Source organism: Colias eurytheme, chromosome 31 (assembly GCF_061535395.1).
Source record: "Colias eurytheme isolate Ceu_HAF_F1 chromosome 31, ilColEury1 Martin Lab GWU primary, whole genome shotgun sequence".
NCBI lineage: Eukaryota > Metazoa > Arthropoda > Insecta > Lepidoptera > Pieridae > Colias > Colias eurytheme.
The window spans coordinates 4411603-4437033 of NC_143010.1; the positions used below are offsets into that span (position 1 = coordinate 4411603).

The 25431-nt window shown below is 34.6% G+C and overlaps 3 protein-coding genes across 4 annotated transcripts in view; 2 read left to right on the forward strand and 1 right to left on the reverse strand.

Annotated features, from left to right (window-relative positions):
• The window catches only part of LOC149895555 (sorting nexin-16-like), a 72203-nt gene that overhangs the window by 7849 nt on the left and 38923 nt on the right, over positions 1 to 25431 (reverse strand). The gene's annotated exons all lie outside the window — the stretch shown is intronic.
• On the forward strand, positions 242 to 11127 carry LOC149895557 (uncharacterized). Its single transcript, XM_090118970.1, has 6 exons — positions 242 to 397; positions 483 to 651; positions 1963 to 2196; positions 5006 to 5340; positions 7626 to 7849; positions 8552 to 11127. The coding sequence occupies exons 1-6, from the start codon at positions 327 to 329 to the stop codon at positions 9883 to 9885; spliced, it is 2367 nt and encodes a 788-aa protein (XP_089975096.1). The 5' UTR covers positions 242 to 326; the 3' UTR covers positions 9886 to 11127.
• LOC149895558 (uncharacterized) lies at positions 12234 to 22680 on the forward strand. The gene is made up of 7 exons (XM_090118965.1): positions 12234 to 12391; positions 13101 to 13260; positions 15984 to 16048; positions 16819 to 16967; positions 17913 to 18069; positions 19055 to 19325; positions 22176 to 22680. Exons 1-7 carry the CDS (start codon positions 12370 to 12372, stop codon positions 22333 to 22335), a joined length of 984 nt encoding a protein of 327 aa, XP_089975091.1. The 5' UTR covers positions 12234 to 12369; the 3' UTR covers positions 22336 to 22680.

The following is a 25431-nucleotide window of genomic DNA, read 5'->3' on the forward strand; positions in this document are numbered from 1 at the left end:
TTGTCATTGCGTACTAAGACCCCTGTAGAACCGCCATCCTGTTACAAATGACTCGAAATTTTGTGTCAGTATCTCCCGGTCTAATATGTAAGTATGTGGTGCTAGCTGTGGGTGCTAGCAAGACCTAGTGATAACCATAGACTATGCATATTACATTAGAAAAATCTGTGAGAAAAATGAGAGTGGTAACACTCTATGGTGGTATAAATTACTTGCTCTGTGGTCAGTGGTGTATAGTTAGTCTATGGTCAGCGTGGAAGACAGTGTTGTTGACGTTTAGGATGTGATTTGAGAATAAAATAACAAGACGAATATTTCGAGTTAAAATGGTGGGAACGTGTTGCGTTTATGCTTGTACGAGTGAATCTAATAAAGGTTCCGACTTATCATTCCACGTGTAAGTTAATAATTACATTTACAAATGTTTTAGTAAAGTGACAGTTAACTACGATGCGGTTATAATTTTTGCACTATTTCTCCAGTTTACCGAAAAACGAAGAGAGGCGGAAGCAATGGCTCGAAAACATGGAAATTAGGCGAAGAATCTCAAAGAACACTGTCGTATGCAGCAAACACTTTGAACCTTCGTGTTTTGTTATGGTCAACTTTCGTCAATGCCTAAAAGCTGATGCTGTCCCTACAATATCCGCGGTAAGATGTTTTAGTGTTATAATTAAGCTATTGCATAGCTTCTATCGCGGGCCTTGAGCGCGGCGACCGAATATATACCATCCTTTGAATCACTCTATATATAAAAAAACGGTATCTTAATCCAGTGAGTAGTGTTTAAGATTAAAGCATACGTATCAATATACAGACAGAGAACGTGACTTTGTTTTATACTAGTAGCACAGAATACATAATAGTAGCTAAATGCTACAGAACGGACACTCTGCCTCCCGCCAAAATTAAACACTTACCTCACCCCGCACAGTCACGCAATAAATGGCCCGCATTTTTCTGAAAGGACGATACACAACGAAGATTGACAACATTAATCAAATTGACTTAAAGTAATTTTATTATTTTGGATTTGTGATTATCGTTTTTCATAGAAAATGGTTAGATATTGTGCTGTTTACGGATGTATTTCATCAGAAAAACGCGAATTTCTTTACGCTAGTCACAAATGTGCCAACCATAAAGCGTTAACACACACATTTGCAGTCTCTACAGTGTGACTGTCAAAACAATAATTTTGTATGGAGTGTTTGGGGTGTGCTAGTAGTGATAAGTGATCTCTTCGAGGCAACAACATAAAGCTAAAATATAAGTTATTCCAATTGTAGATAGAATGTAACCACTGCTAAATTCTACTACTAAATATCTAAAACAATAATAATATTCGTTAAGTGTGTGTAAGTTGACTGCCTCCTTGGTACAGTGGTTGACGCATGTGAGTAGAACCAAGGGGTCCTGGGTTCGATTCCCGGTGGAGACGAAGAAAAAAAAAGTCTCGGTCTAGTAGGATACAGAAGGCTGACCATCTACTTGTCCCAAAATGAAATTGATCATTGAAACATTGAAAAAATCTATGGGACACGGGACTTCACTATATAATCGTTAAGTGTGCACTGGCGATTATTCGGTAACTATTGCAGATATCAAAAAACTTTAAACTGGTATCGAAAGTACTTAACCTAATGAGTAAAATGGCAATAATAAGGTTTTAAGATTAAAATGAGATATATCCAAATATGTTACATTTAAAACTCCCAATACAACTGTCATCTTTAAAACTACGCAACGGATTTTGATGCAGCTTATTTTCAAGAGTGGTTTCTGAGGAAAGTTTTAACTTTTAATAATTTATTTGGTTTAAGACAAAGTGGGCGAAACCGAAAGCTAGTGACTTATAAGAGAAAATACCACAATTCGATCATTTTTGTACAAGATTTGTTTTTATGTTACTTTACATTGGCAGCCCACAAAAAAAAACTGATGAATTTAAACTTTTTACAGAAGGGATTCAAAACAGGGCCAAACGAAAATCAAATGATTATCGACGTGTATAATCATCTCCTAGAGACGTGGCCTGCTAAGGATAGGATACATACACGAATGTGCGAGAAAACAGCTGAAGTCCTGGCAACAAACCCCGCTAAAGTGTGCCGAGTTTTAAAAAGTAAAGGTGTCGATGTTACGAAAGAGCCCCAGAGGCCGATAACTCCAATAGAGGAATATGAGGTATGTATAGTGGTGGTCATATAATTAAGAACGATCTGAAGTACTAGAAATTTTTATTTAAATAATGTCATACACAGAGATGTTCACCTTCTGAGAAGCAACTAGTTATGTCATAAAATAGCCACATTAATAGAGCAACTAAGTTTAAGAATAAATAATAAAATCGCCAACAATATTTTTTCAAAAATAATTTATTTTACCAAAGCAACTCATTCAAATAATAGTGAAGCTGGACAAATAATTAAGAACGATTAATTTATCTGCTCGGGAATTGTTTTGTATGACACTTTCATTTAAAAAAATTACAATAATACGTTGCGAGAAAAATTTGTAGAGCAAGTTAATACATTTTTAACTAAAATTAATATTTGATAGCATGTCCACGGCTTTTAATTACTGCTTTATACCGGCGAGGCATTGACTCTATTAATTTTTGACATTTTGCTAGAGAAATAGAGTTTCACTCTTCTAAGAAAACGTCGTACAGCTCCCTTAAATTTCTACACTGTGTATTTGAAACCTTTTTCTTTACTTCGAACCACAGATTCTCTATTGGGTTTAGGTCAAGGCTGTTAGCTGGCCAGTCCAAAACAGAAACTGACTGCGCTGTTAGAAATTCCTTCACAGTGTGTGCAGTGTGCTTTGGATCATTGTCATGCTGGAATGTCCAAATAACCGGTAGAACTTCTTCAGCATAAGGTAACATTGTTTCTTCCAGTATATTTTTGTATTGGAATTAATTCATGTTACCTTCTATTAACTTTACAGGTCCAACACCATGTCCAGAAAAGCATCCCCAAATTGTCACATTTCCACCACCGTGCCTGTCGAATTCTGTATTCGGGGGACGTAAAGCATATCGTTTTCCATCGGAAAATACTCTGTTTATTTTCGTTTAGTCAGAGAAAAGTACATTTTTCCACTGTCGCACAGTCCAGTTTTCATATTTTCTTGCAAATCTAAGCCGGGCTTGCCGTTAATAAAGTTTCAACATGGGTACTTTTCTTGCTATCCGACCGTGCAATTTTTCTTCTACCAAACGTCTTCGAATAGTGCGTGCTGAGATTGCTGAAGGGTTATTTTCGCCGAAATATTCTTTTCTCAGCCCATTAGACCCTTTAAAAGGATTTTGTTTCACCATACGGACGATGTTTCGGTCATCTTGAGGAGTTGTTTTTTTCTGTCTTGGCATACGTGGGACATCCGAAGTTGTTTGATACGTATCAAAATGCCTTAAGGTGTGTAAAACCATAGTTTGAACATTGCAGATGCACTTTTTATAAGACCAATTCTTCCCGCGAAGTTTCATTATAACTTTCCTAGTAGATTTATCACAACTTTTATTTATTTCCATTTTTTTTATGAGAAGTAATCACTTTTAATCTTTTGCAACACTTAATGGCGCCAAAATTATACAAAAAACCACAACACACAACACACAACAAATCGAGTCGAGTGTTCTCTATTGAAATTTGAATAAAAGTATATAAACTATTTAGCGTTCTTAATTACGTGACCAGCTAGTAAATAGGAATACTATGTTTAGAAGTAGTGTAAAAAGTTTGTCTATTAATTTTTAGGCTAATCACGTGTATTGATAAATACAGTGATTTGTTGGAAAAGTATTTCTATATCGAGAAAAATATAAATAATTACATGAAATTAGTTATGCATCTTAGTCTGAAAAAATCTTCCCTTTGTATCAGCGTTCTTAATTATATGACCACCACTGTACCTTTTTGAAGTGAAACTTGTTGAGGGTAATATTTTAAGGGCGTCATGGCAATACCGTCACTTCATAGAGTAAGGCGACAATTTTGGTATCTTGCCAAAGAAGTTTCACTTCTGACGCGTGTGCTCGGCACACACACTCTTTTATGTTTTTTAATGAATAACACTACTGAGATTATCTAGGATGGCTTAAAAAATTAATAAATGTTTGTATTATTTTTTTTATAATTTGCCTCATACTGATTTTAGTTTGTGTGTGTTCAAATAAATGCTTTCTTTCTTTCTAATGTAATTCCTCACCCTACTTATTTTAAACTAAATTAGTTTTATCTCCTTATTTAGAATCAATCATTTCAATGGGCTGGTTTCACAACTGAATAAATTCTTTCATATGTCAGTCAAAAAGTGTTAAATAGGCTATCAGGTACATTACTAGCAAGTGAAACCAGGATGTACACCAATAGGAACAACTTTTATTAGTTATCGTATGTCAAGCTATGTAAACTTGGCACCCGACTTTAAAAAAAAAACATTTTTTGTGTTCATTTATAAGATTTCGATATGTAGTAGTAAGTAGTGAAACTTATTTTGTTTGTTATGCGCCTAAAAAAATTTATAGGCACAGAAAAAAATTCGTCCCCCGAAATTGCAAAAAATATATTTTGAAGTGAAACTTCTTTATCAGGGTTGGAAAAAATTTTTTGTGTAAGATTTTATCGTTACGCGTGACGTTTTTCCGTTACGCGCCATCTTGATTCGACGTATTTCTGTAAAATTGCATATAGAAAATTATTTTTTGAAAAATAAGGTCATAAAGAAGTTTCACTTCTTACGTGTGTACACTAGTACACGCACACATTTTTTTTATTTTCTTATAGATTTACGTTTGTAGTTGATTGTAATGCAATTTATTTCGTTTGTAATTGAACAGAAAGTATATTAAAATATTATATGTATTTTCATTTTATGCCATTTTATTTTCTACATGAAACAAATTCCGAAGAGAATACGATTACTACAAACATTAAAAAAGACTGATACATGGTCCTAGAGGTATGCATTCTAAATAACAATTTTACTTTTCCAGAGCGATAACAGTGACAAAAGTAATAGTGACCAAGAAAGCCCAGCAAAAACCAAGCGAGCACACAAAACATATGACTTAAGAAAAGGAAAAGATACACAAACACCCCCGCCCATACATCCAAAAATAGCCGTAAAGAGGAATTTGACGAAAAATAAAGTTAATTTACCCGAAGCTGCTGTAGAATGCTTAAATAGAAATACTTCTCTAGAACTTGTCACAAAGAATGGTAATGAAGAAACATTTGAACATTACGAGTGTCCGTTGTGCAAAATAACGTACCCATCGAGTGAAAAGGCGATCGAGCACTTGAAATATTATCACAGTAGAGAAGGAATGTAAGTATTTAAACTGAAATCATCATCATCAACCCATCTTCTCTTTCTGATTTGAAAAATTCTTTCGGTGTTAGACAGGCCCTTTATCGAGGAAGGCTATAGGCTATATATCATCACGCTAAGACCAACAGGAGCGGAACACTGCGGGTATAACCGCGAGGCACAGCTAGTTCACAGATAAATTACAAAATCATCACAATGAATTAATCAACTATCTTACACTGAAAGAATTTTTCAAACTGGACCTGTGGTTTCTGATATAAGCGCGTTCAAGCAAACAATCAAACTCTTCAGCTTTATAATGTTATTGTAGATTTGAAGGAAACTAAAAATTTATATATTACTAGCGGTCCGCCCCGGCTTCGCCCGTGGTACATATTTCGTAATAAAAGGTAGCCTATGATCTTTCTCAGGGTCTAAAGATTGTCTGTGCCAAATTTCATCAAAATCGGTTAAGAGGTTTATGCGTGAAAACAATACATACATACATACATACATAATTACAAACTTTTCCTCTTTATAATATTTGTATAGATGTAGATAACATTGTAACAATGCATTAACATCAAATGTACATAGAGCTAGAGCTTGCGATCTTTTAGTGTATACGAACTCGTATTCAGTGTTGTTCAGTATAAGAACATTGCAGAATCTTTTCGAACGCACTAAGAACAATAAAGAATGCTCTACGCCTGTTTACACTAAAATAATTTGACATAGTGGGGTTCGAATGAGTATAGGTAAACCAGAATCTGATGGCAATTAGGGAAATCAAAATTTTGAGTGTGCAACCCTAGGGAAAATGGACTGAATGATCTTGATACTGCTTATTTTTTATTTTGTCCTCATCATTACTCACATTACATAAGTGGACAATACTGTACTTAATAATGAGATATCCACTTAATATTATGTAGGTACATACTTACATCATACATGTATAATATACAATTAACTATACAAATTACTTTTATACAGGTAATACATATTATTATTTACACCATAGAAATCTAAATAACAAGACACTAGAAGTCGTAAGCGTGCGTGACCTTGTCGCCACTCAGGTGATGTTCACATCACCAGTGCATTCGTCACTGTTCAGTTGCTCTGGAGATGTATGAGTGTATACATGGTGTGTTTCAGCAATTCCCATTGCGGAAATTCTTCCACAAGTTGTAATTATACTTATAAAGGAATAATATTTCATCGGAAAATATTTTTTTTTAGAAATAATGCCGTTTTTCCTTATAATTATAGAATATTTACAAGTATTACGAGTGTCACCATAGTAATCGAAATAACAATGAATGACACAGTCGACCATTCTTATTATCACGTTTGTTCGTATTGGAGCAAAAAGTCTCATATACTTAGGGATGTTATTCTAAAATAAACCGTAAATTCGTGCGTTAGGATACATATTCAAAAGCTTAATTTAATAGTTAAGTTAGTTTTCACTAAAATCAAGCTGTCCAATAAAAGGCATAGTTTACTTGTGTGTACTGTTTAGCTTTCGGTTTGAATGTGTTGATTTTGGCGACAGCGGTTTTCATACGAATTATGACATTACAGCACTTCTATGTGTCTTGTTATTTAGATTTCTATGATTTACACATACCTATATTTGTATATTCATTACCAGTATGCCATGTGAAAATATCGATATAGTTAATGATAATGTAGATCAAAACTGCTTATATTTTTTTATAAAATAAAATAAAATTATGTTTATTTTCGTACGTATTATATATATAAGTATTTCGTACGTATATATATAAGTATTAACAGACACACATTATAAAACTTAGACAGCTAGGACTTGACGAATAGCCGTAATGGAAACTCCTGTAATAAGTTTTCATAAAATTATATTCTAATCAACAAACAATATTATAGTTACCTACATATAATTTTTTTTTAATTTATAGTATCAAAACGGGTAAGTCCAATTTACCAATAAAATCTTCAAAATTGAAAATTGTGATGTGTTTGACCCTTCTTCATCGAATGTTTTTCTATACACATTATAAACAACACCTCTTGCTTGTGATCGCAGCGACTTTTTCGACATTTTCGAAGATTTTTTAGACAAAATCCTAAAAATTATTCATCAACTGCAAAAAAGACAAATAATTTGACTTCCAATTTGATAGTTGTCAAATAAGTTGCCACATAAAAATCTTTTATTTCTTAAATATAAATATGCCATCAGATTCTGGTAGACCTATATTTGCTCGTTTGATCTAAAATCTAAATGGACCGTAAAAATCGTATTTTTTTTACAGAAATCCAGAATGCCTAAAGAAAGTGTCAGTACGACACTGCCCAGTTTGTAAGAAAAAGGTGAAATCATTGCTAATACACCAATGCGAAAACGAGAAGCTATTTTTCGAATCAAGCGCGTTCAACTGTTCGATATGTAAAAAGAAATACCCTACAATCCGAATATTTGACGATCACGTGATTAAAATGCATTCGCAGGAGACGTCGTACTTTCCTAGTTTTAATGGTGAGTTTGATTTTAGTAGCGTCACATGTATGTTCGTAACGGACTGCTTTAGACTCGATTTTGAATTTAAACGGACAGATTTAATTCAAGCTTTGTATACTTATCAAGGATCGAAGGCAATGCAATAATTTCATGATTTTTAAGCATGTTTGGTTAAGCATGTTTTTTTAAGGTTTTTTCAATCATATTCATTACAAGCGGTCCGCCCCGGCTTCGCCCGTGTTACATATTTACATTTTCTCTACATAAGAACCATCCTCGTACTTCAAGAAATATATTAAAAAAAGAATTATTGAAATCGGTCCACCCGTTCACGCGTGATGCCCTGACAACGTGAAACGGGTTTCATTTTTTATATATACATAGATTATAATATTCGTTCCCAAAGTCCAGTTTCGATAGACTATATACAAATTTGAGCACTGTATAACATTTAACAATTCATTAAAAATATATCCTACTGTAACAACTCTTTCACGCATAAACTGCTGACCTAGTTTTCATGAAATTTGGTACACACATAGAAGGTAACTTGGATTAAACACATAGCATAGTTTTTATCCCGAAAATCACACGGGAACGTGAAATATGCAGATTTTCCTTTGACTACGTGGGCGAAGCTGCGGGCGAAAAGCTAGTAGTGTATAAATGTCTTTTATGTTAACCGTCCAGGTTTGCTAATTTCTTTTTTTATCTTCACAGATTTCGTATCATGGAAACAATATATAGAGAACGAATCGGGCATACATTACAAAGTTGTAGAAGAACGCGACAACAAAAAGTACTACCGTTGCGAATGTGCGGATAGATTGAAACTAAAACTGTGTCCCGGATTAATGATAGCCCAAGAGTTTGGCAACGGAATACACGTTGTTCTCTTCGAAACACACGAACTTATAAAGAAGAAATACACATTGCCAGCCAAATACAAAAAATATTCCATATCGAAACTGATAAAACCAGTAGAAGGGTACAACGCTACCAAAGTAATAATGGACGACAACGACCAGTACTTGCAACTAAAAACGTTGCTAGAGAACATTGCGGTTGACGCAGCGAAAATAAATATAGCTGGCTTGAAATTGCTAATGAGCAAAGCGCTAGAAATGGCCTCTATATTGACGAGTTACGATGAAGAAATAGAGGAACATGTGGAGAAACAATTCAATTTGTCAGACGCGCAAATTGCAAACGCATTACAGGACAAAGATGATGACGTAATTAAAGCTAAACGGCCGAAATTAGACGCAATGTCCCCGAAAATTGTGAATACATTCTCCTTAGCGAGTATTCAAATAAATAATAACAGTGATACAGCCAGTGAGGATGAACAAACCGATATAGATCTGGAAATATTAAAAAGCAACATGGAACGTAAAACAGTTGACACGGATATATTGAAGGATTGTAGCGATCAATCTGATACAAATAAAGTGACATTCAATGACACGTATAAGGATTTCGTAACGAAGAACTTTGTGCAGAACGATAAACCGATCACGTGTCAACCGAAACGGAGGCCGGTCGTCAAAACAAAGATTGGGCAATTTAATCCTGTTAAAATTGCTCCGAATCCGGAAGAAAAGAATGATGTAAAAACAACGACGATAAGCGAAAAATCTCTGAACACTGAACATCAAGTAGTTAAAATTGATGAAATATTATCTCGCAAAATTAATCAACTCATTAAAAATGATGTAAAAGTATCACCTAAAATCAATCAACTCGTTAAAAATTATGAAAAAGTATCACCTAAAATCAATCAAGTCGTTAAAAATGATACAAAAGTATCTCCTAAAATTAATCAAGCCGTTAAAAATGATACAAAAGTAACTCCTAAAATTAAGCAAGTCGTTAAAAATGATGTGACAATGGCAAAAACGAGTGAAAAAAATAGTGTTAGTGATAAAATTGAAAACCAAGTGGTACCTAAAAGTGTGACGCGAGTGTCTAGTGTTAGTTCAAGGAAAGTCGATTTTGAATATGAAGTGATTGAACAAGAGGAAGACTGTAATATTTTAGTGTTAAAACTATAATATACTATAGAAAATTTATTATAGTGATTCCTATCCCCTTGTTAATACTGTGAATAGACTTTCTATTGGTTACTAAGCTTTTGATACTTTTTTTGTTGTGAAAACTTGTTTTCACCTATTTTATATTATTAATTTGATCAAATATTGTCAATTTAATGCTACATTCATTAAATTATTGTATTTAAATAAATTATAAAAAAATGTATTGACTGATTATTGTACTTTTATAGTTATAAAGGCCATTCAAACTGCACCTAGGTATTCGTTAGTGCCGTGGGTAGCGGTATCCCGTAGCCACGCGATAATCCTTATGCCCCCTCTACACTACTCGCGAAGTTGAACGAGGTTAGACGAATAGAAAAATGTAGAGAGGTAGTTCAGATTACTTCGTCCAACTTTACCTCGCCTCGGCCGACTTCCGTTTGTTGTCGGTTTTTGCGGCCGAGTCAAAGGGCACGAAGTTACCCGAAGTGCGCTCTGAATATAAACGTATGCGAACGAAAAAAGTTGAACGAGTGTGTAGTGCAGCACCGCGGACTTCAGTCAACTTCGGCCGCGTACTTCGCCGAGGAACTTCGCGAGTAGTGTAGAGGAGGCTTTACGTATTATATCATAGAGACTCTTATCACGTACCGATTGGCTGTTCTCTACTGTACTGGGAGCGGATACCGCTGTAGTTTGAATGCGCCTTAATGCGCGCCAAATTTATTATTAAATGTCTAATTCGCACAAAAAAATATCTCGAAAGAAAAATCGGAAATTAAAATAATAAACATTCATTTATTCAACTAGAATTAAACTAATTATTATTAAGTTATGTACCTATATATTATAGCAATTTATATTCTGAAAATTTAATCAGTTACAACATAGAACAGAAAAATGAATTCAATTTAATTTTTAATACCTACTGCAAAACTATTCACACAGTCACAATATTTTTGCCATAGAATCCACGGACTATACATTTTTTTTAATTTTAATTATATTTTGATTGGTTAATGTCAAAGAGGTCAGTTTGGACTTTGGGCGCGTATTATGTAATTTACTTTTTTACCTTCAGGTATTTTTTTATTGTAAATATAAAATTATGATAGTTTTTTAAGTACATGTAAATTTGTAAATAAGTAAAGAAAATCACAAAATATTGTGTATCACGTTTCCTTATTTTTTGCGTTTGAAACTTGTACGAAATAGGTAATGATTTCGTTTTAATGTTATTTAGCAGAGATGAATGTGTATCTAACTGTGTGTGGCACGTCGAAATGTGGCTAATTGGCCAGAAATTGCCAGTTAATCTTACGTTTACTCGGGGTACGTTAGTCGTTGACGTTAGTGTGCCGCTTTTGAAATCGAATGTTGTGTTTCTAACCTATCTACACCTTTTATTTATAAAATATATCATTGTATTTAATTTTAATATTACACCTTTTTGTTATAATTGTATAAAATTAAAGTTTTGCATGATAATTGTGCAGTTGTAAATGTAGTTTTTTTAATGATATGAATAATTTAAATTTATACAAACCATCAATAGGTAGATAATGAAAAAGTACCACAAAATTTTGGCGCCAATTTATTTGCTACTATCAAAATATAAAGTAGAATTTTTTATTACGGGGTAGAATGTTGCATTGCCCGCGTAATCGTGTTCTTTATTGGTTAGGTTAGATAATAAGTAGGTAGTATTAAAAATTTTATACTCATAATATAACATAGTTTTATTTACCTTATAATCCTGTTTACCGTTGTCTAGAACAATCAAAAACTAGTATTCGAATTGAACGCTTTGGGGAATGATTTAAAAATAAAAACATATAAAATTTCTTGCAAATTTACAACACATATTTTTATTCTGGAAATCCCACAGAAACGGTATTTGAAAACGCGGGCGAAGCCGTGGGCGGAAGTAGTTAAGTAGATATAGATAACAAAAAATTGTTAGTTTTACACAATATGGCAGAGGCGTTTTTAAAATTCCCATTCAAATGTTCCTTCGATGACGATACGATTTTCATGCTCGTGCCTCAGTTGGTTTTGCGTGAACGAGTGACACACATACATTCTTTTAATACTACTAAAGTATTATTATAGTTATTCCCCTTAATACTGCAATTAAATTAGTTTCATGCTTCGAGTTTGTGCTTTAATTGAATGTATCAAATTTAAAATATTTTTTACCTTGACATGATTTTAGTTATTTTATCGTGGTAAATTATGTTATATTATTTTTTAAAGTAAAACAAATATTTACAAATGAATTAACGCCCGATCAATGTATAGTCATAGATAATAGACCTAAATGTCAACTAATGTCAAAAATACGAATTTGAAATTTCAATTTCAAAACTTAACGGACATGCCTGAGCGAATTGCGATGTGCTATATTTTATTTGTTGTATTTTAGATTTAATTATAATTTTGTGACGATAACTAATTTAAAATTGTTAATATAATCAGTGTGTGACAAAGGACTATTCCAAAATGCAGCAAGTATCAAAGAACAGTAAGTACAAATTTTGTTAAACTTTTACAATCGTTCCTTTATTTTGTTTGTTCTACTTTTCTAAGTACAACGTTGTTGAGGGAAACGGAATTCCATTGTGAATTAAGTATTTCTTAGCTTCCCAGTAATATCATGACTTAAATGCAAGAAGCTCAATAATATTTATGTAGTGAGAACATCGAGTGAGAATGTTTTTTTTTTTGTTCAATGACGTATTTTATACTTTATACTTACGAACACAATTATGATACTTTCCACGCCCTACTATCGACGCCCAGCTCAAAACCACTGGACGGATCGAGCTGAAATTTGGCATGTAGGTAGATTTTAGGACATAGGTATCTGCTTAGATAAACAAAAAAAAATACAATATAATTTTATTATTAAAATTTGAAATGTCATAACATAAATTTCAACTGACTCGTTGATAGTGAACCTGCCTTCCAAGCCCACCCAAATATTTGTGTGATGAACATCAATATATTATGCTCTCGTGTCTGCGTGTTAATTATTTATATAAGTATGTATTAAAAAATTATATCTGTATGTTTATCGGCCATCTGGTTTCCACAACACAAGCGAAAAGCTTAGTATAGGAGAGGGAGATCATGCCGTGTGAAAATATTTATTTATATTATTTATATAAATATAAACATGTTAGTGAAACAAGTTACCACCAACTACAAAAGTTTCAAATCATCATTTTCAGAGTTACTCAACCTTCAAAACATCCTGACAAAGATGCCAATTGAAGTGTGCTGTAGTCTTGCGCTACCAGAGTTTGGATTGTCATGGAAAGATGTATCGAAAGCAGTGCGCAACTCGCGCCTGCCAATGGTGCCGGCGAGCTTTGCGAGGGTGCTGTGCAGGTATTACTTTATATTAGCTTCACCTGTATGTTTGTAACCGACTTCTTTTTACACGCTTTATATTAGCTTCACCTGTATGTTTGTAACCGACTTCTTTGGGCGCGATTTTGACCCACTTTAAACGGCCAGATTTCGTTCAAACTATAAAGAGAGGAGAGAGGTAAATACTTAGTGGGTGCTGAGCACCCACAAGGTCCACGACTATGAATATTTAAAATAATAATTCTCATCTGTTAACAAATCCGCGCGATCTAAGTCCATACTAATATTATAAATGCGAAAGTAACTCTGTCTGTCTGTCTGTTACTCAATCACTCCTTAACTACTGAACCAATTTGCATGAAATTTGGTATAGAGATATTTTGATACCCGAGAAAGGACATAGAATAGGTTTTATCCCGGAAATCCTACGGGAACAGGTTTTTCTTTAAAAACCCGGGCGTAGCCGCGGGCGGAAAGCTAATATGTAATAAACATAATTATTAAACGTAATACGCGCGCCTAGAAACAATCTTGTATTTTCTTGTGTCCATTTAGTAATTACTAATTTACTAGCTAGACTTCCGTACGCAGTTTCGCTTTCATAGATTTAGTCTTCCGTTGTAAGTATTTCTGACTTCTCGAATCTCGATGGATAGATCGCCATACAAAATGGCGACAGCTAGATATGTAAAAAAATTATAAGTAGTATGTCATTTCCACGAGAATTTTAAAAACCCGGCGTCCCTGTTTACACGCATTAGCTTCACCTGTATGTTCGTATGCAACCGACTCCTATAGAATCGATTTTAAATGTAAACGGTATATAATTCAAAATTGCTTATCAAGGATTGGTGACAATATAATTTCATGAGTTTAAGCATTTTTAGAAATATATTAATTACGAGTGGTCCGCTCCGGCTTCGCCCGTGGTACATGTTTACGTTTTCTCTTCATAAGAACCATCCTCGTACTTCAAGGAATATAATAAAAAAAGAATTATCGAAATCGGTCCACCCGTTCACACGTGATGCCGTGACAATGCGAAACGGGTTTCATTTTTATATTCATACTAGCGGTCCGCCCCGGCTTCGCCCGTGGTACATGTTTACGTTTTCTCTACATAAGAACCATCCTCGTACTTCAAGGAATATAATAAAAAAAGAATTATAGAAATCGGTTCAGCCGTTCTCGAGTTATGCGCTTACCAACACATTTTGCGATTCATTTTTATATATAAGAAGAAGATATAGATTTCATTTTCTTTTTTTAAAGACACACTCCATCTCATGTGTTGTCCTTTAGCCTCCTCTGGAATGTCGTCCAGATACTTTGTTTGCTTTTTTTGTTAGTGCAAGATAAGCAGTTACAATATATTATTATAAATTATAATAAACTAGGTTTCCACCCGCGGCTTCGCCCGCGCAGTCAAAGAAAAACCCGCATAGTTCCCGTTCCCGTGGGATTTCCGGGATTGCGTCATTTTCCCGGGATAAAAAGTAGCCTATGTCCTTTCTCGGGTATCAAAATATATCCATACCAAATTTCATGAAAATTGGTTCTGTAGTTTAGGCGTGATTGAGTAACAGACAGACAGACAGAGTTACTTTCGCATTTATAATATTTTAGTATGGATTCACATTAAGTAGGTAAGTATACAATAAAATCACTACATTGTATAAAACAAAGTCGCTTTCTTTGTCCCTATATCCCTTTGTATGTTTAAAAGTATGCAACGGATTTTATGCTTTTTGCGATTTTTTATTTAATAGAGAGTGATTCTCAAGGAAGGTGTATCATTTATTGGGTTTAGGCAAAGCGGGCGAATCGATAGAGTCAATTTATAGTTTAACTAGCTGTGCTCCTTGGTTTTAGCCGCATTGCTCTGCTCCTGTTGGTCTTAGCTTGATGACATATAGCCTAGGTATAGCATTCCTCGATAAATGGGCTATCTAACACCGAAAGAATTTTTCAAATTGTACCAATAATTCCGGAGATTAGCGCGTTCAAACAAACAAACTCTTCAGCTTTATAATATTATTAGTAATTAGTATTGGTATACATAAGCAATAATAATTAAAATACATGTAAAAAAAAACCGGCCAAGTGCGAGTCGGGCTCGCGCACAAAGGGTTCCGTAGCAGCAAATATAATAAATTACAGTTAAATCAACCTATCTCAAAAACTATAAGAGATACTTTGATCAAACCAAAAATCGTTGAAAGAGTTAATTAGCATGCATCACCTCTATTTTTTTTAGAATTTTATACCCCGTAGTTATAAAAATAGAGGGGGGGGGACATACTTTTTACGACTTTGAGAGCTGATATCTCAAAAACCGTTCACTTTAAGAAAAATGTTTTTTAGAAAACTTTATATCATTTTAAAAGACCTTTCCATTGATACCCCACACGGGTATGTACATCGAAAAAAAAAATTTCATCCCTCAGTTACATGTATGGGGGGCCCCACCCCCAATTCTTTTTTTTACTATTTAGTGTCATATTTTTGTAGCGGTTCATACAACACATATTCCCATCAAATTTCATCACTGTAGTACTTATAGTTTCCGAGTAAATCGGCTGTGACAGACGGACAGACGGACAGACGGACAGACGGACATGACGAAACTATAAGGGTTCCGTTTTTGCCATTTTGGCTACGGAACCCTAAAAAAATGTAGTCCAATAAAAATACTGAGCGTAATAACTAATAAGGTTTAAAATTAAATTTTTGCTCTGCAGGTTTGCAAGTAAAAATATGGATACAGAGGAGCTAGCGGATTTGGTAGCGAGGCTGCGGCTTAAGTGTAAGTGTTTGGTTATTTATATAGTTTTTATACAGGAATTCCACCTCCGAGGGGTCCTGGGTTCGATTCCCGGTGGACACGAAAAAAAAAATGTCTTGGTCTGGTAGGACACAGAAGGCTGATCACCTACTTGTCCCTAAAGAAAATTGATCAGTGAAACAGATGTATGCATAATGCATCTGCCCCTTACCCCACTTGGGGACATGGGACTTCACTTTTATACAGGAATTGTTTGATCGAAAATTTCATAGAAAGTGTTTGATGCAATTTTTAAATGAAATATTCTTTTCTAATAGTGAAAGAGTATGTGTGTATGATGCTAGAGTCAAAAATACTTTGCTATTAAATGTTCTTTCTTTGATTCAAAATTTAAACTGGATTTATTGATAATAATTATCTTATTTGCCAAAATTATTGAAGTGAAACTTCTTTATTTGCATTGAGAGTAAAATTTCAAGGTCGCGTCAAGGAGTACGGCGTTGAGTTTGGTATCTGTGAATCTTGCCAATGAAGTTTCACTTCTGACACGTGTACTCGGCACACACGCTCTTTTTTAAAAACATATCAATCCCCCGAAATTTCACAATTAATTTCACTTTTTTTTCTTTATTTCTTCTTCTTATGAATAACAATTATCTATATAACTATTTAAAATTATAATAGATGTATGTTTATCAGCCATCTGGTTTCCATAACGCTAAAGCTTAGTATGGGATCAGATCGTGCCGTGTGTGAAAATTGTCCTGAAAAAAAAAACAATTTTCTTACAGTGATAGCAACACAGACACGCACTTGGCATGTTATAACACTATTGGAGCCCCACACGGATCAACCGATCAATGTGATGTCTAGGGCTTTGCCCTCCCGTGTAGTACAAGCGATACGGGCAGCTAAGGGACATAGGAATATGCGGCCGCAGGTAAATAAGTTTGAAATATTTTTTAACATTGTTTAATTTTTAGTTTTTATATCATTTACATAATAAAATACTATAATATTATATGCATTTTTATGGCACCGACATCAAACCTATTTAGTAAATAGCACATCTAAATAATATGTAGTAGATAATTAATAATATCAAATCTTTTTTATTTTTACTTTTCCGTTTTTGAAGTCGTTTTGAAGTGAAACTTCTTTACCGGGGTTGGAAAAAAATTTAGTGTAACATTTTTTCGTTACGCGTGACATTTTTCCGTTACGCGCCATCTTTTTCTTATCCCTACCACGCGTGATTCGACGTATTTCTGTAAAGTTGCATATAGTAAATTATTTTTTGAAAAATAAGGTCATAAAGTTTCACTTCTTACGTGTGTACACTAGTACACGCACACATTTTTTTTAACGTTGTTCTATTTATTTATATTTATTCTCTTGACTTCAATGCTTTAATGTTTTCCGTACGTCTGGTTGTCAGGGAAATCGCGATGTCGCCGTCATCTGGTTAAATCTGCTATTTGACTGAATGACTAGCGCGTTCATTGAATGACGACATTCAATTGAATAACCAGGCCGAACGTTGATTTAACATAGACATGTACATTCACAAAAAATAACATACACAACAACTTAAAAATAATCTTTAAATTCTAATTATTTATTAAGTCTTAAACTTATTTGTGACTAGCTGCTTCGCGCGGTTTCACCCCCGTGGCCCCGCTCCTGTTGGTCTTAGCGTGATGATATATAGCCTATAGCCTTCCTCGATAAATGGGCTATTTGAAAAATTCTTTCACTGTTCGATAGCCCATTTAACGAGGAAGGCTATAGGCTATATATCATCACGCTAAGACCAACAGGAGCGGAGCCACGCGGGCAAAACCGCACAGCACAGCTAGTACATAAGATTTTTTATTTTTTTCAGGTACAAATCGATAAACTCGGCGATCTAGTATACATAAGTGTTCAAATGCTGTCCGATACTAAGGAAGGAGCCATTTTGTATATAGCGACTCCGCCGGGCCAGCCTGTGGCGGTTGTTAGTTCTTTGCATAGCGGTTTGGTGAAGACTTGTGTTAAAGGTAGGTCTAATCAATTTATCACTACATAGTATAAAACAAAGTCGCTTTCTCTGTCCCTATGTCCATATGTGTGTATATCTTTAAAACTGCGCAACGGAATTTGATGGGGTTATTTTAATGGATAGAGCGATTCACGAGGAAGGTTTTAGTATATTATTTATTAGGTTTTAGGCACAGCGGGCGAAGCCGCGGGTGGAAAGCTAGTATATGATAGAATAGAAGGGCATTTATTCAGAAAAAGGTATACAGAACATAAGATCGTGTTTCAAATACTTGTAACTAAAAAAGAGTGTGCAAAATTGTCGCCTTACTACGTGACGGTATTGCCATGATTCGACCTTGAAATTTTACTTTAATGCGCCTTAATAAGTTTCACTTTTAAAAATGCTGAAAAAATTTGAGTACAAAAAATTGTCTTAAAGGTCCAAAAATGTATCAGTTTCACTTCTGACACGTGTGCTCGGCACACACGCTCTTTTTATAAATAGAGGGATTTTATAATTTATAAGGTTTAAAGACATAGCGAGCTAAGCCGCGGGCGGAAAGCTAGAGATGAATCTATACTAATACTAGCTGTCCCGGCAAACGTTGTTCTGCCACTCTTATCACTTAGGGTTATGAAAAATAGATGTTAGCCGATTCTCAGACCTACCCGATATGCACACAAAATTTCATGAGAATCGGTCCAGCCGTTTTGGAGGAGTATGGTAACTAACATTGTGACACGGGAATTTTATATATTAGAAGATTATAAAGCTGAAGAGTTTGTTTGAAGGCGTTAATCTCGGGAATTACTGGTACGATTTCAAAAAATTATTTCGGTGTTAGATAGCCCATTTATCGAGGAAGGCTATAGGCTATATATCATCACGCTAAGACCAACAGGAGCGGAGCAATGCGGGTGAAACCGCGGGGAACAGCTAGTAAATTATAAGTTTGAATTGTTTTTTTTAATAAGTATTAAATTAAGTTTATTTTCTTTCAGCACTCGGCTACGAGAAATACGAAGACGCTCATCTAAACGGACCCGACATACATTCTCTACTACGCATATATAACACTGGCAACACTGACCTCGCGGACCATTTGGCTGGGTTGCCAGAATATCGAGTGTTGCCAGTTGTGACCAAATCTGGTATAGATTATACGGGAAGGAAGTATGACGAGGAATATGTTCAGAAAGTGATTGGGCCCGATCCGCCCCATTTATCCAAATTGACTTTGACGTCGGAAAAAGACTTTTTTGATCCGGAAAGGTGAGATTTTTAAATATACAGGGTGTCCCACTTTTGGTATACTAAGCTCAAAGGAGGTTATAGTTTTGCATACGCCGATTACGTAAAAATACTTGAAAAATTCCAGACGCATTTTGACGTGACAACGTCTTATAATTCGATAGAGCCGGCTGCACGCACGAAAAAACATGACTCATGCGGCGTTACCTCGCTCTGAGGCGTTCCATGTAAGGCTTGAAGTGCGAGCGAGAGCGCGGAACGAGTGGCAAAGAAGCACAATCGGACGTTGTCACGTTCAACTATCGTCAGTAAACCGACTTTACAGACAACCAATTTTTTTTTCAAATATATGAATTCTTAAAACTCTATGTGTACAGTGTACACCCATAACAAGCAACCCGCCCAACTTTGCCACCCGCACATGAGCTATCGTTTAAGATTATGTTTTCATAGACAAAATGCTCACATTAGCAAAAGCGTTATAATATGTCGGCTGCGCGAAGGAAAAATTTTCAAAATTTTGGCGTAATTAGTATTTTTTACGTGATAAGTGTATGCAAGTCTACAAGTCCCTTCGCGCTTAGTTTACCAATAGTGGGACACCCTGTATACATATAATATATCGTAGGAAAGTATTATTTAAAAAAAATATTCAATTTACAGTTTTGAGTTTCCTACGATTTTATTATAATACTAGCGGTCCGCCCAGGCTTCGCACGTGGTACATATTTATGTTTTCTCTACATAAGGACCATCCTCGTACTTCAAGGAATATAATAAAAAAATAATTATCGAAATCGGTCCACCCGTTCACGCGTGATGCCTTGACCAAGAAAAACGGGTTTCATTTATATACAGGGTGGAAGGTTAAGATGGGGCATGAAGGGCAGGTACCTTAACCGTTGAAGATACATGAAAACGTTCTTAGGAGACTATCCTTAAATTCTTGAGAAATTTTAATCTGCATTCACAGATTTTTGAAAAAATGTACGGTCAGCAAGGAAATCGGCAGTTTTCAAAAAAAAAATTTTTGATGCCAATCGATCCAGTTTCTCATGGGGATCAAAAGACTCTAAAAGACCAACTGAGGTATGAGTACTAGAAAAGTTAGAAATCGCGAAAAACTATTTCCACACATTCACTAAGAAAATAAGTGATTCAACAAAAGATGCGCTAAAAGAAAACTCCAAAGAGATTTTCAGGCTTCAATATGTTTTGTTTCTGATTATTAAAACACATACTGATAATAAGAAGAAACATTAATTTAATTAAACGGTTGTCAAAGAAAATAAAAAATAACAAAAAACAACATTTAAAGTGGTGATAATTCCAGAATTTCTGAAATAATTTACATAAAACTTATGATATGAGATGCTCAAAGTGGTCACCGTTTTGACGTAAACATAGGTTTGTTCGTTTTACTACTGAGCTTTTATCATTATCTCTACTAAATTTGCCTCGTAACCATCTGCAAAATGCAACTCTGCGTGCATAGTCCCCAGATTGCAATGCTTAGACTAATCGCCCATGGCGGTAGCATTTCTAGCCGTATTTCTTCCATGTTTTTAAAACTATCCAGTGCGAACAACCAACTTCGACGGCAACTTGTCTTGAAGAAATTTCGGGATATGCTTCCACAAGTGCTAAAATTGCTATCACCGTATTCTCATTCAATACGCGTGAACGACGCGGACGTGTCAAGCTTTTCTTAAATGAGCCAGTTTCTGCTAGATTTTTTACAAGATTCGCAATTACCTTTCGCGTCGGTACATGTCGCATTGGGTATTTATTCCTGTACCATTCCAATGCAACTGTTGGGTTTTTATTATTTAAAAAGTAAGCCTCTAACAGATCTAAACGTTCCAAATTATTTAAGGACATTTTTAGTGAAGACAGAGTAACTTTTGGTAACTTTTGTTTACTATGTGTTATTGTTTACATAAGCCATAAAAATGTGACGTGTTCGTTCGATATTCAAATTTAAATAATTTTTCATCTCGTGCACGAGCTGCCAGCCACCGCCCGCTCACGCCCCGCGTCGCTGGCATGTTATGCTGCTGTGCCTTTGTCTTTTCACTTGTTCATGAATGAAAATAGTTTTTCGCGATTTCTGACTTTTCTAGTACTCATACCGCAGTTGGTCTTTTAGAGTGTTTTGATCCCCATGAGAAACTGGATCGATTGGCATCAAAAAAATTTTTTTTGAAAACTGCCGATTTCCTTGCTGACCGTACATTTTTTCAAAAATCTGTGAATGCAGATTAAAATTTCTCAAGAATTTAAGGATAGTCTCCTAAGAACGTTTTCATGTAGCTTCAACGGTTAAGGTACCTGCCCTTCATGCCCCATCTTAACCTTCCACCCTGTATATATATAGATGTATAGATGATTTAAGCTTTAACAACTTAAAAACATGTGTTAATAAGATGTATAAACTGTGCTGTTGTTTCAAGCTATCTTAAGCGAATATTGCCAGTGCCAAGTATCATCAAAATCTGTTCAGTGGTTTCTGATAAACTTAAAAAACTTATTTAAAAAAAACTTTCACTTTCTTTCATGTGCTAATTAAATAAATAATAATAATATAATATAAATTTCAGGGCAAATTTTACACACGGCACGATCTGATCCCATACTAAGCTTTCGCTTGTGTTATGGAAACCAGATGGCTGATAAACATACATGTATAATTTTAAATAAATACTTACTTATATAGATAATTAACACAAACATCTATGTTCATCACACAAATATTTGCCCCGGGTGGGAATCGAACCCGCGACCTCTGGCTTGGAAGGCAGGGCCAACCAATCAGTCGCTTTTCGAATTTTATTTTTACTTAAATTTACATATCATTTTTTTTATTTACAGGTTGAACAAGAACATGAAATTGACGCTAAACTTGAAGAGCGAAGACGTGGCCAAATCGTTGTATAGTTGGGCGCTAAAAGGGGCAATAGCGCCGACTTCAGAGTTATTTCATATATTCCATAAGATTAAATCGAATAAAATCACTTTTAACGAAGAATGATCTACCAGTGATCAAGATCTAGGATCTATGAGATCTATTGATGTGGAATCAGATGTGGGAGGAACTAGAAAGATATTAGAGAAAAATGTATTGTAGAAAGAAAGAAGAAAGATTTATTTCAAGGACAAAGTTTTACGAAGAAGAAAAAAAGTATGGAAAGTTCACAAGCAAAAAAAGAATAAAAAATAAATAAAAAAAAACCGCATCAATATCCGTTGCGTAGTTTTAAAGATGTAAGCATACATAGGGACATAAGGACAGAGAAAGCGACTTTGTTTTATACTATGTAGTGATGAATGTTGTAATTATTTGATGTGTATAAGAAATAAAAGACCAGTTTAAGAATATATGTTGTTTTATTACTTCCTAGCTGTGCCGGTATCACCTGTAGACAAACCCGCGTGCAAAATCAAGTATTCCCATAGCTCATATCTTATGATGTATTAACTATATATTATATTCTTGTAAAGTTTTATCAAAATCCGTCCAGTAGATTATATCTGAAACAATTAAAAAACATCCATCCATACTAACAATTTCTCGTGTGAATGCGTGTGGCGCTGGTGAGCGGCCTCTTTCAGTGCATTTAGATCAATGCAAACGAGCAAATGCTCATTATAAGCCCACTATATCAAATTATTTTTATAACTAGAGGTCCGCCCCGGCTTCGCCCGTCGTACATATTTCGCAATAAAAGGTAGCCTATGTCCTTTCTCGGGTATCAAAATATCTCCATACCAAATTTCATGCAAATTGGTTCAGTAGTTTAGGCGTGATTGAGTAACAGACAGAGTTACTTTCGCATTTATAATATTAGTACGGATGTAAACCTAAGGTGTAAAGGGGCATAGAGCATTCTTTCGTTGTTCTTTAGTGCGTTCAAAAAGATTCTATGCAATGTTTTAATACTGAACAGACTGAAGTACACTGAATATCTGTTTTTAAGAGTTTTCGTTTACACTAAAAGATCACGAAAGAATGCTTTTACTTTGGCTCTTTATTCGTTTGGTCTAAACGCACCATTTAACCTTTTGACCGCCAGAGCAAAAACGCATCGCCGTGCCCTCCACGCCAAGCCACAAATTCAATGAGATAACCTTGAAAATAGTAGGGATTCCAAAATGTTATCGATAAACATAATAATTCACGTCTGAATATTTGAATAAACAGCTTATAACACAAAAATAATATTTATTTAACCCCATCTCCTACTGTAAAAACTTAAGACCACATTAAATAGCAACTATCAACAAAAAAAATCAACCTTTTGAGATACAAAAATACATATAAAATTGCAGCAAGTTACAGCACTATTCTCTATCAGTTACGCCCCATTGGCATGTATACATGCCAATGGCGCGGGCAACCATCCTTTTTTTTATAATCTCTCGCTTCTGATTAGGGATGTGTAGCTGTATGTTATTGTAACTTATCGAGTTTATTTATTAAGTTTATATGAACTATAGGTATTATTGTGGAGTGTTTATTTGTAAATATCAAAACAACTATTACCTTTTAATAAAGGGAATTGCATTATGAGCTATTACGCACTGTCGACCAGTCGCCGGCGACTGGTCGACAGTGCGTAATAGCTCTAAAACTACATATTTATTTTCCAATCATTTAGTTTAATACTTGAGTTATTACAAATACTAATTATATGTAGGTACCTATTTAGGTCAATTACCATATTTTGATATGACATAGCGACAATTTGTATCATAAGAATATTCTAATAAAGGCACTCACACTCTCGGCAATACTCGATAAAATATTTTTACAACTTTCCGCACTTAACAACACGGCACGCGCTTACGACGTCATCAGTCCGACATCTATTCATGTCAATGGCGCAGAAGGGATTGCATAACGATACTGTGCTAGGGATGCGCATGATTGGCGAAAAGGAAAATATTCAAATCAACAATATCCACAATATAGACAATATGGTATTATACCAAAGAATGTAGTATTTACCTTTTTTCTCAGTGACTAAGCTTATATATTTTTTTTGTAGTTATTACAAAAATTAAGCGAATTAGAGTAATTTCGCTGAAATTTTAATGAAGTTACTTGAATATTACACTACATCACTAGTAGGCACGTATACATGTCATTGGCGCGAGAGAACATGCTTTTTTAGCCATTAATTAAGTTATTTTTTGTCATCAAATATTTGAATAACTACTTGGCAATTTTGTTTACTGTGTACAATTATGTAATAACTGGGGATTCAGTTCATAAACTGTATAAATAAAACACGTAAAAGTAAAGGTTTAATATGTTTATTTTGTATTTATCTATGATCTGTTTCTTGGCATGTATAGGTGTCGCTGGCGCACAGGGCACGATTGCGCATGACATCTATAGATGTCATTGGCGTTCAAAAGGTTAAGATTGTACAAAATTTTTTTATTTTGATGTTTAACTCTTGCCTGTTACTTCCTCCACTTTTTGCTTAGACTTTTTGACCATATTAATATATATTTTATACGGGGATTAATATATTATACTAGCTGCTCCGCGCGGTTTCACCCCCGTGGCTCCACCCCTGTTGGTCGTAGCGTGATGATATAAAGCCTATAACCTTCCTCGATAAATGGGCTATCTAACACCGAAAGAATTTTTCAAATCTGACCAGTAGTTCCCGAGATTAGCGCGTTCAAACAAACAAACAAACTCTTGAGCTTTATAATATTAGTATAGATACTGTGGTTCTGTTTATCTAGTTGTCGAATTCTGTCGATAGCGGATTTCACAAGCAATTTTGAGCACTTTTTAAAGGTTCTAGCATGTTCAAGTTGATTTTACTCGTTTTTTATAATAGCGACATCTTTTTTCAATTTATATAATACGATAAGCTTATTTCCAATTTTTAAACAGCAGAGGGCAGTAGCAACAATAAAACAACACTACACAGAACATGTAAAACAAGATGAATTTTGAATATTTTTTTTATTTTCACTGTAATAATCTGTCCCTATTTTTATTTTAATAATTAGATGCCGTAGCCCGTTATCAATATCGAGCAAAAAAGTTTTCATTTCGAGTTTTTTGGATGGGTACTCGAACACCCTTCGATTATCATTTTTTACT

Coding starts and splice junctions, on each gene's coding strand:
- LOC149895557 (XM_090118970.1), top strand. CDS start 327: ATGGTGGGAACGTGTTGCGTTTATGCTTGTACGAGTGAATCTAATAAA. Junction 2,197..5,005: donor AGGAATATGAGGTATGTATA/GTGGTGGTCATA, acceptor TTACTTTTCCAG/AGCGATAACAGTGACAAAAG. Junction 7,850..8,551: donor GTACTTTCCTAGTTTTAATG/GTGAGTTTGATT, acceptor TTATCTTCACAG/ATTTCGTATCATGGAAACAA.
- LOC149895558 (XM_090118965.1), top strand. CDS start 12,370: ATGCAGCAAGTATCAAAGAACA. Junction 12,392..13,100: donor GCAGCAAGTATCAAAGAACA/GTAAGTACAAAT, acceptor CATCATTTTCAG/AGTTACTCAACCTTCAAAAC. Junction 19,326..22,175: donor GACTTTTTTGATCCGGAAAG/GTGAGATTTTTA, acceptor TTTTATTTACAG/GTTGAACAAGAACATGAAAT.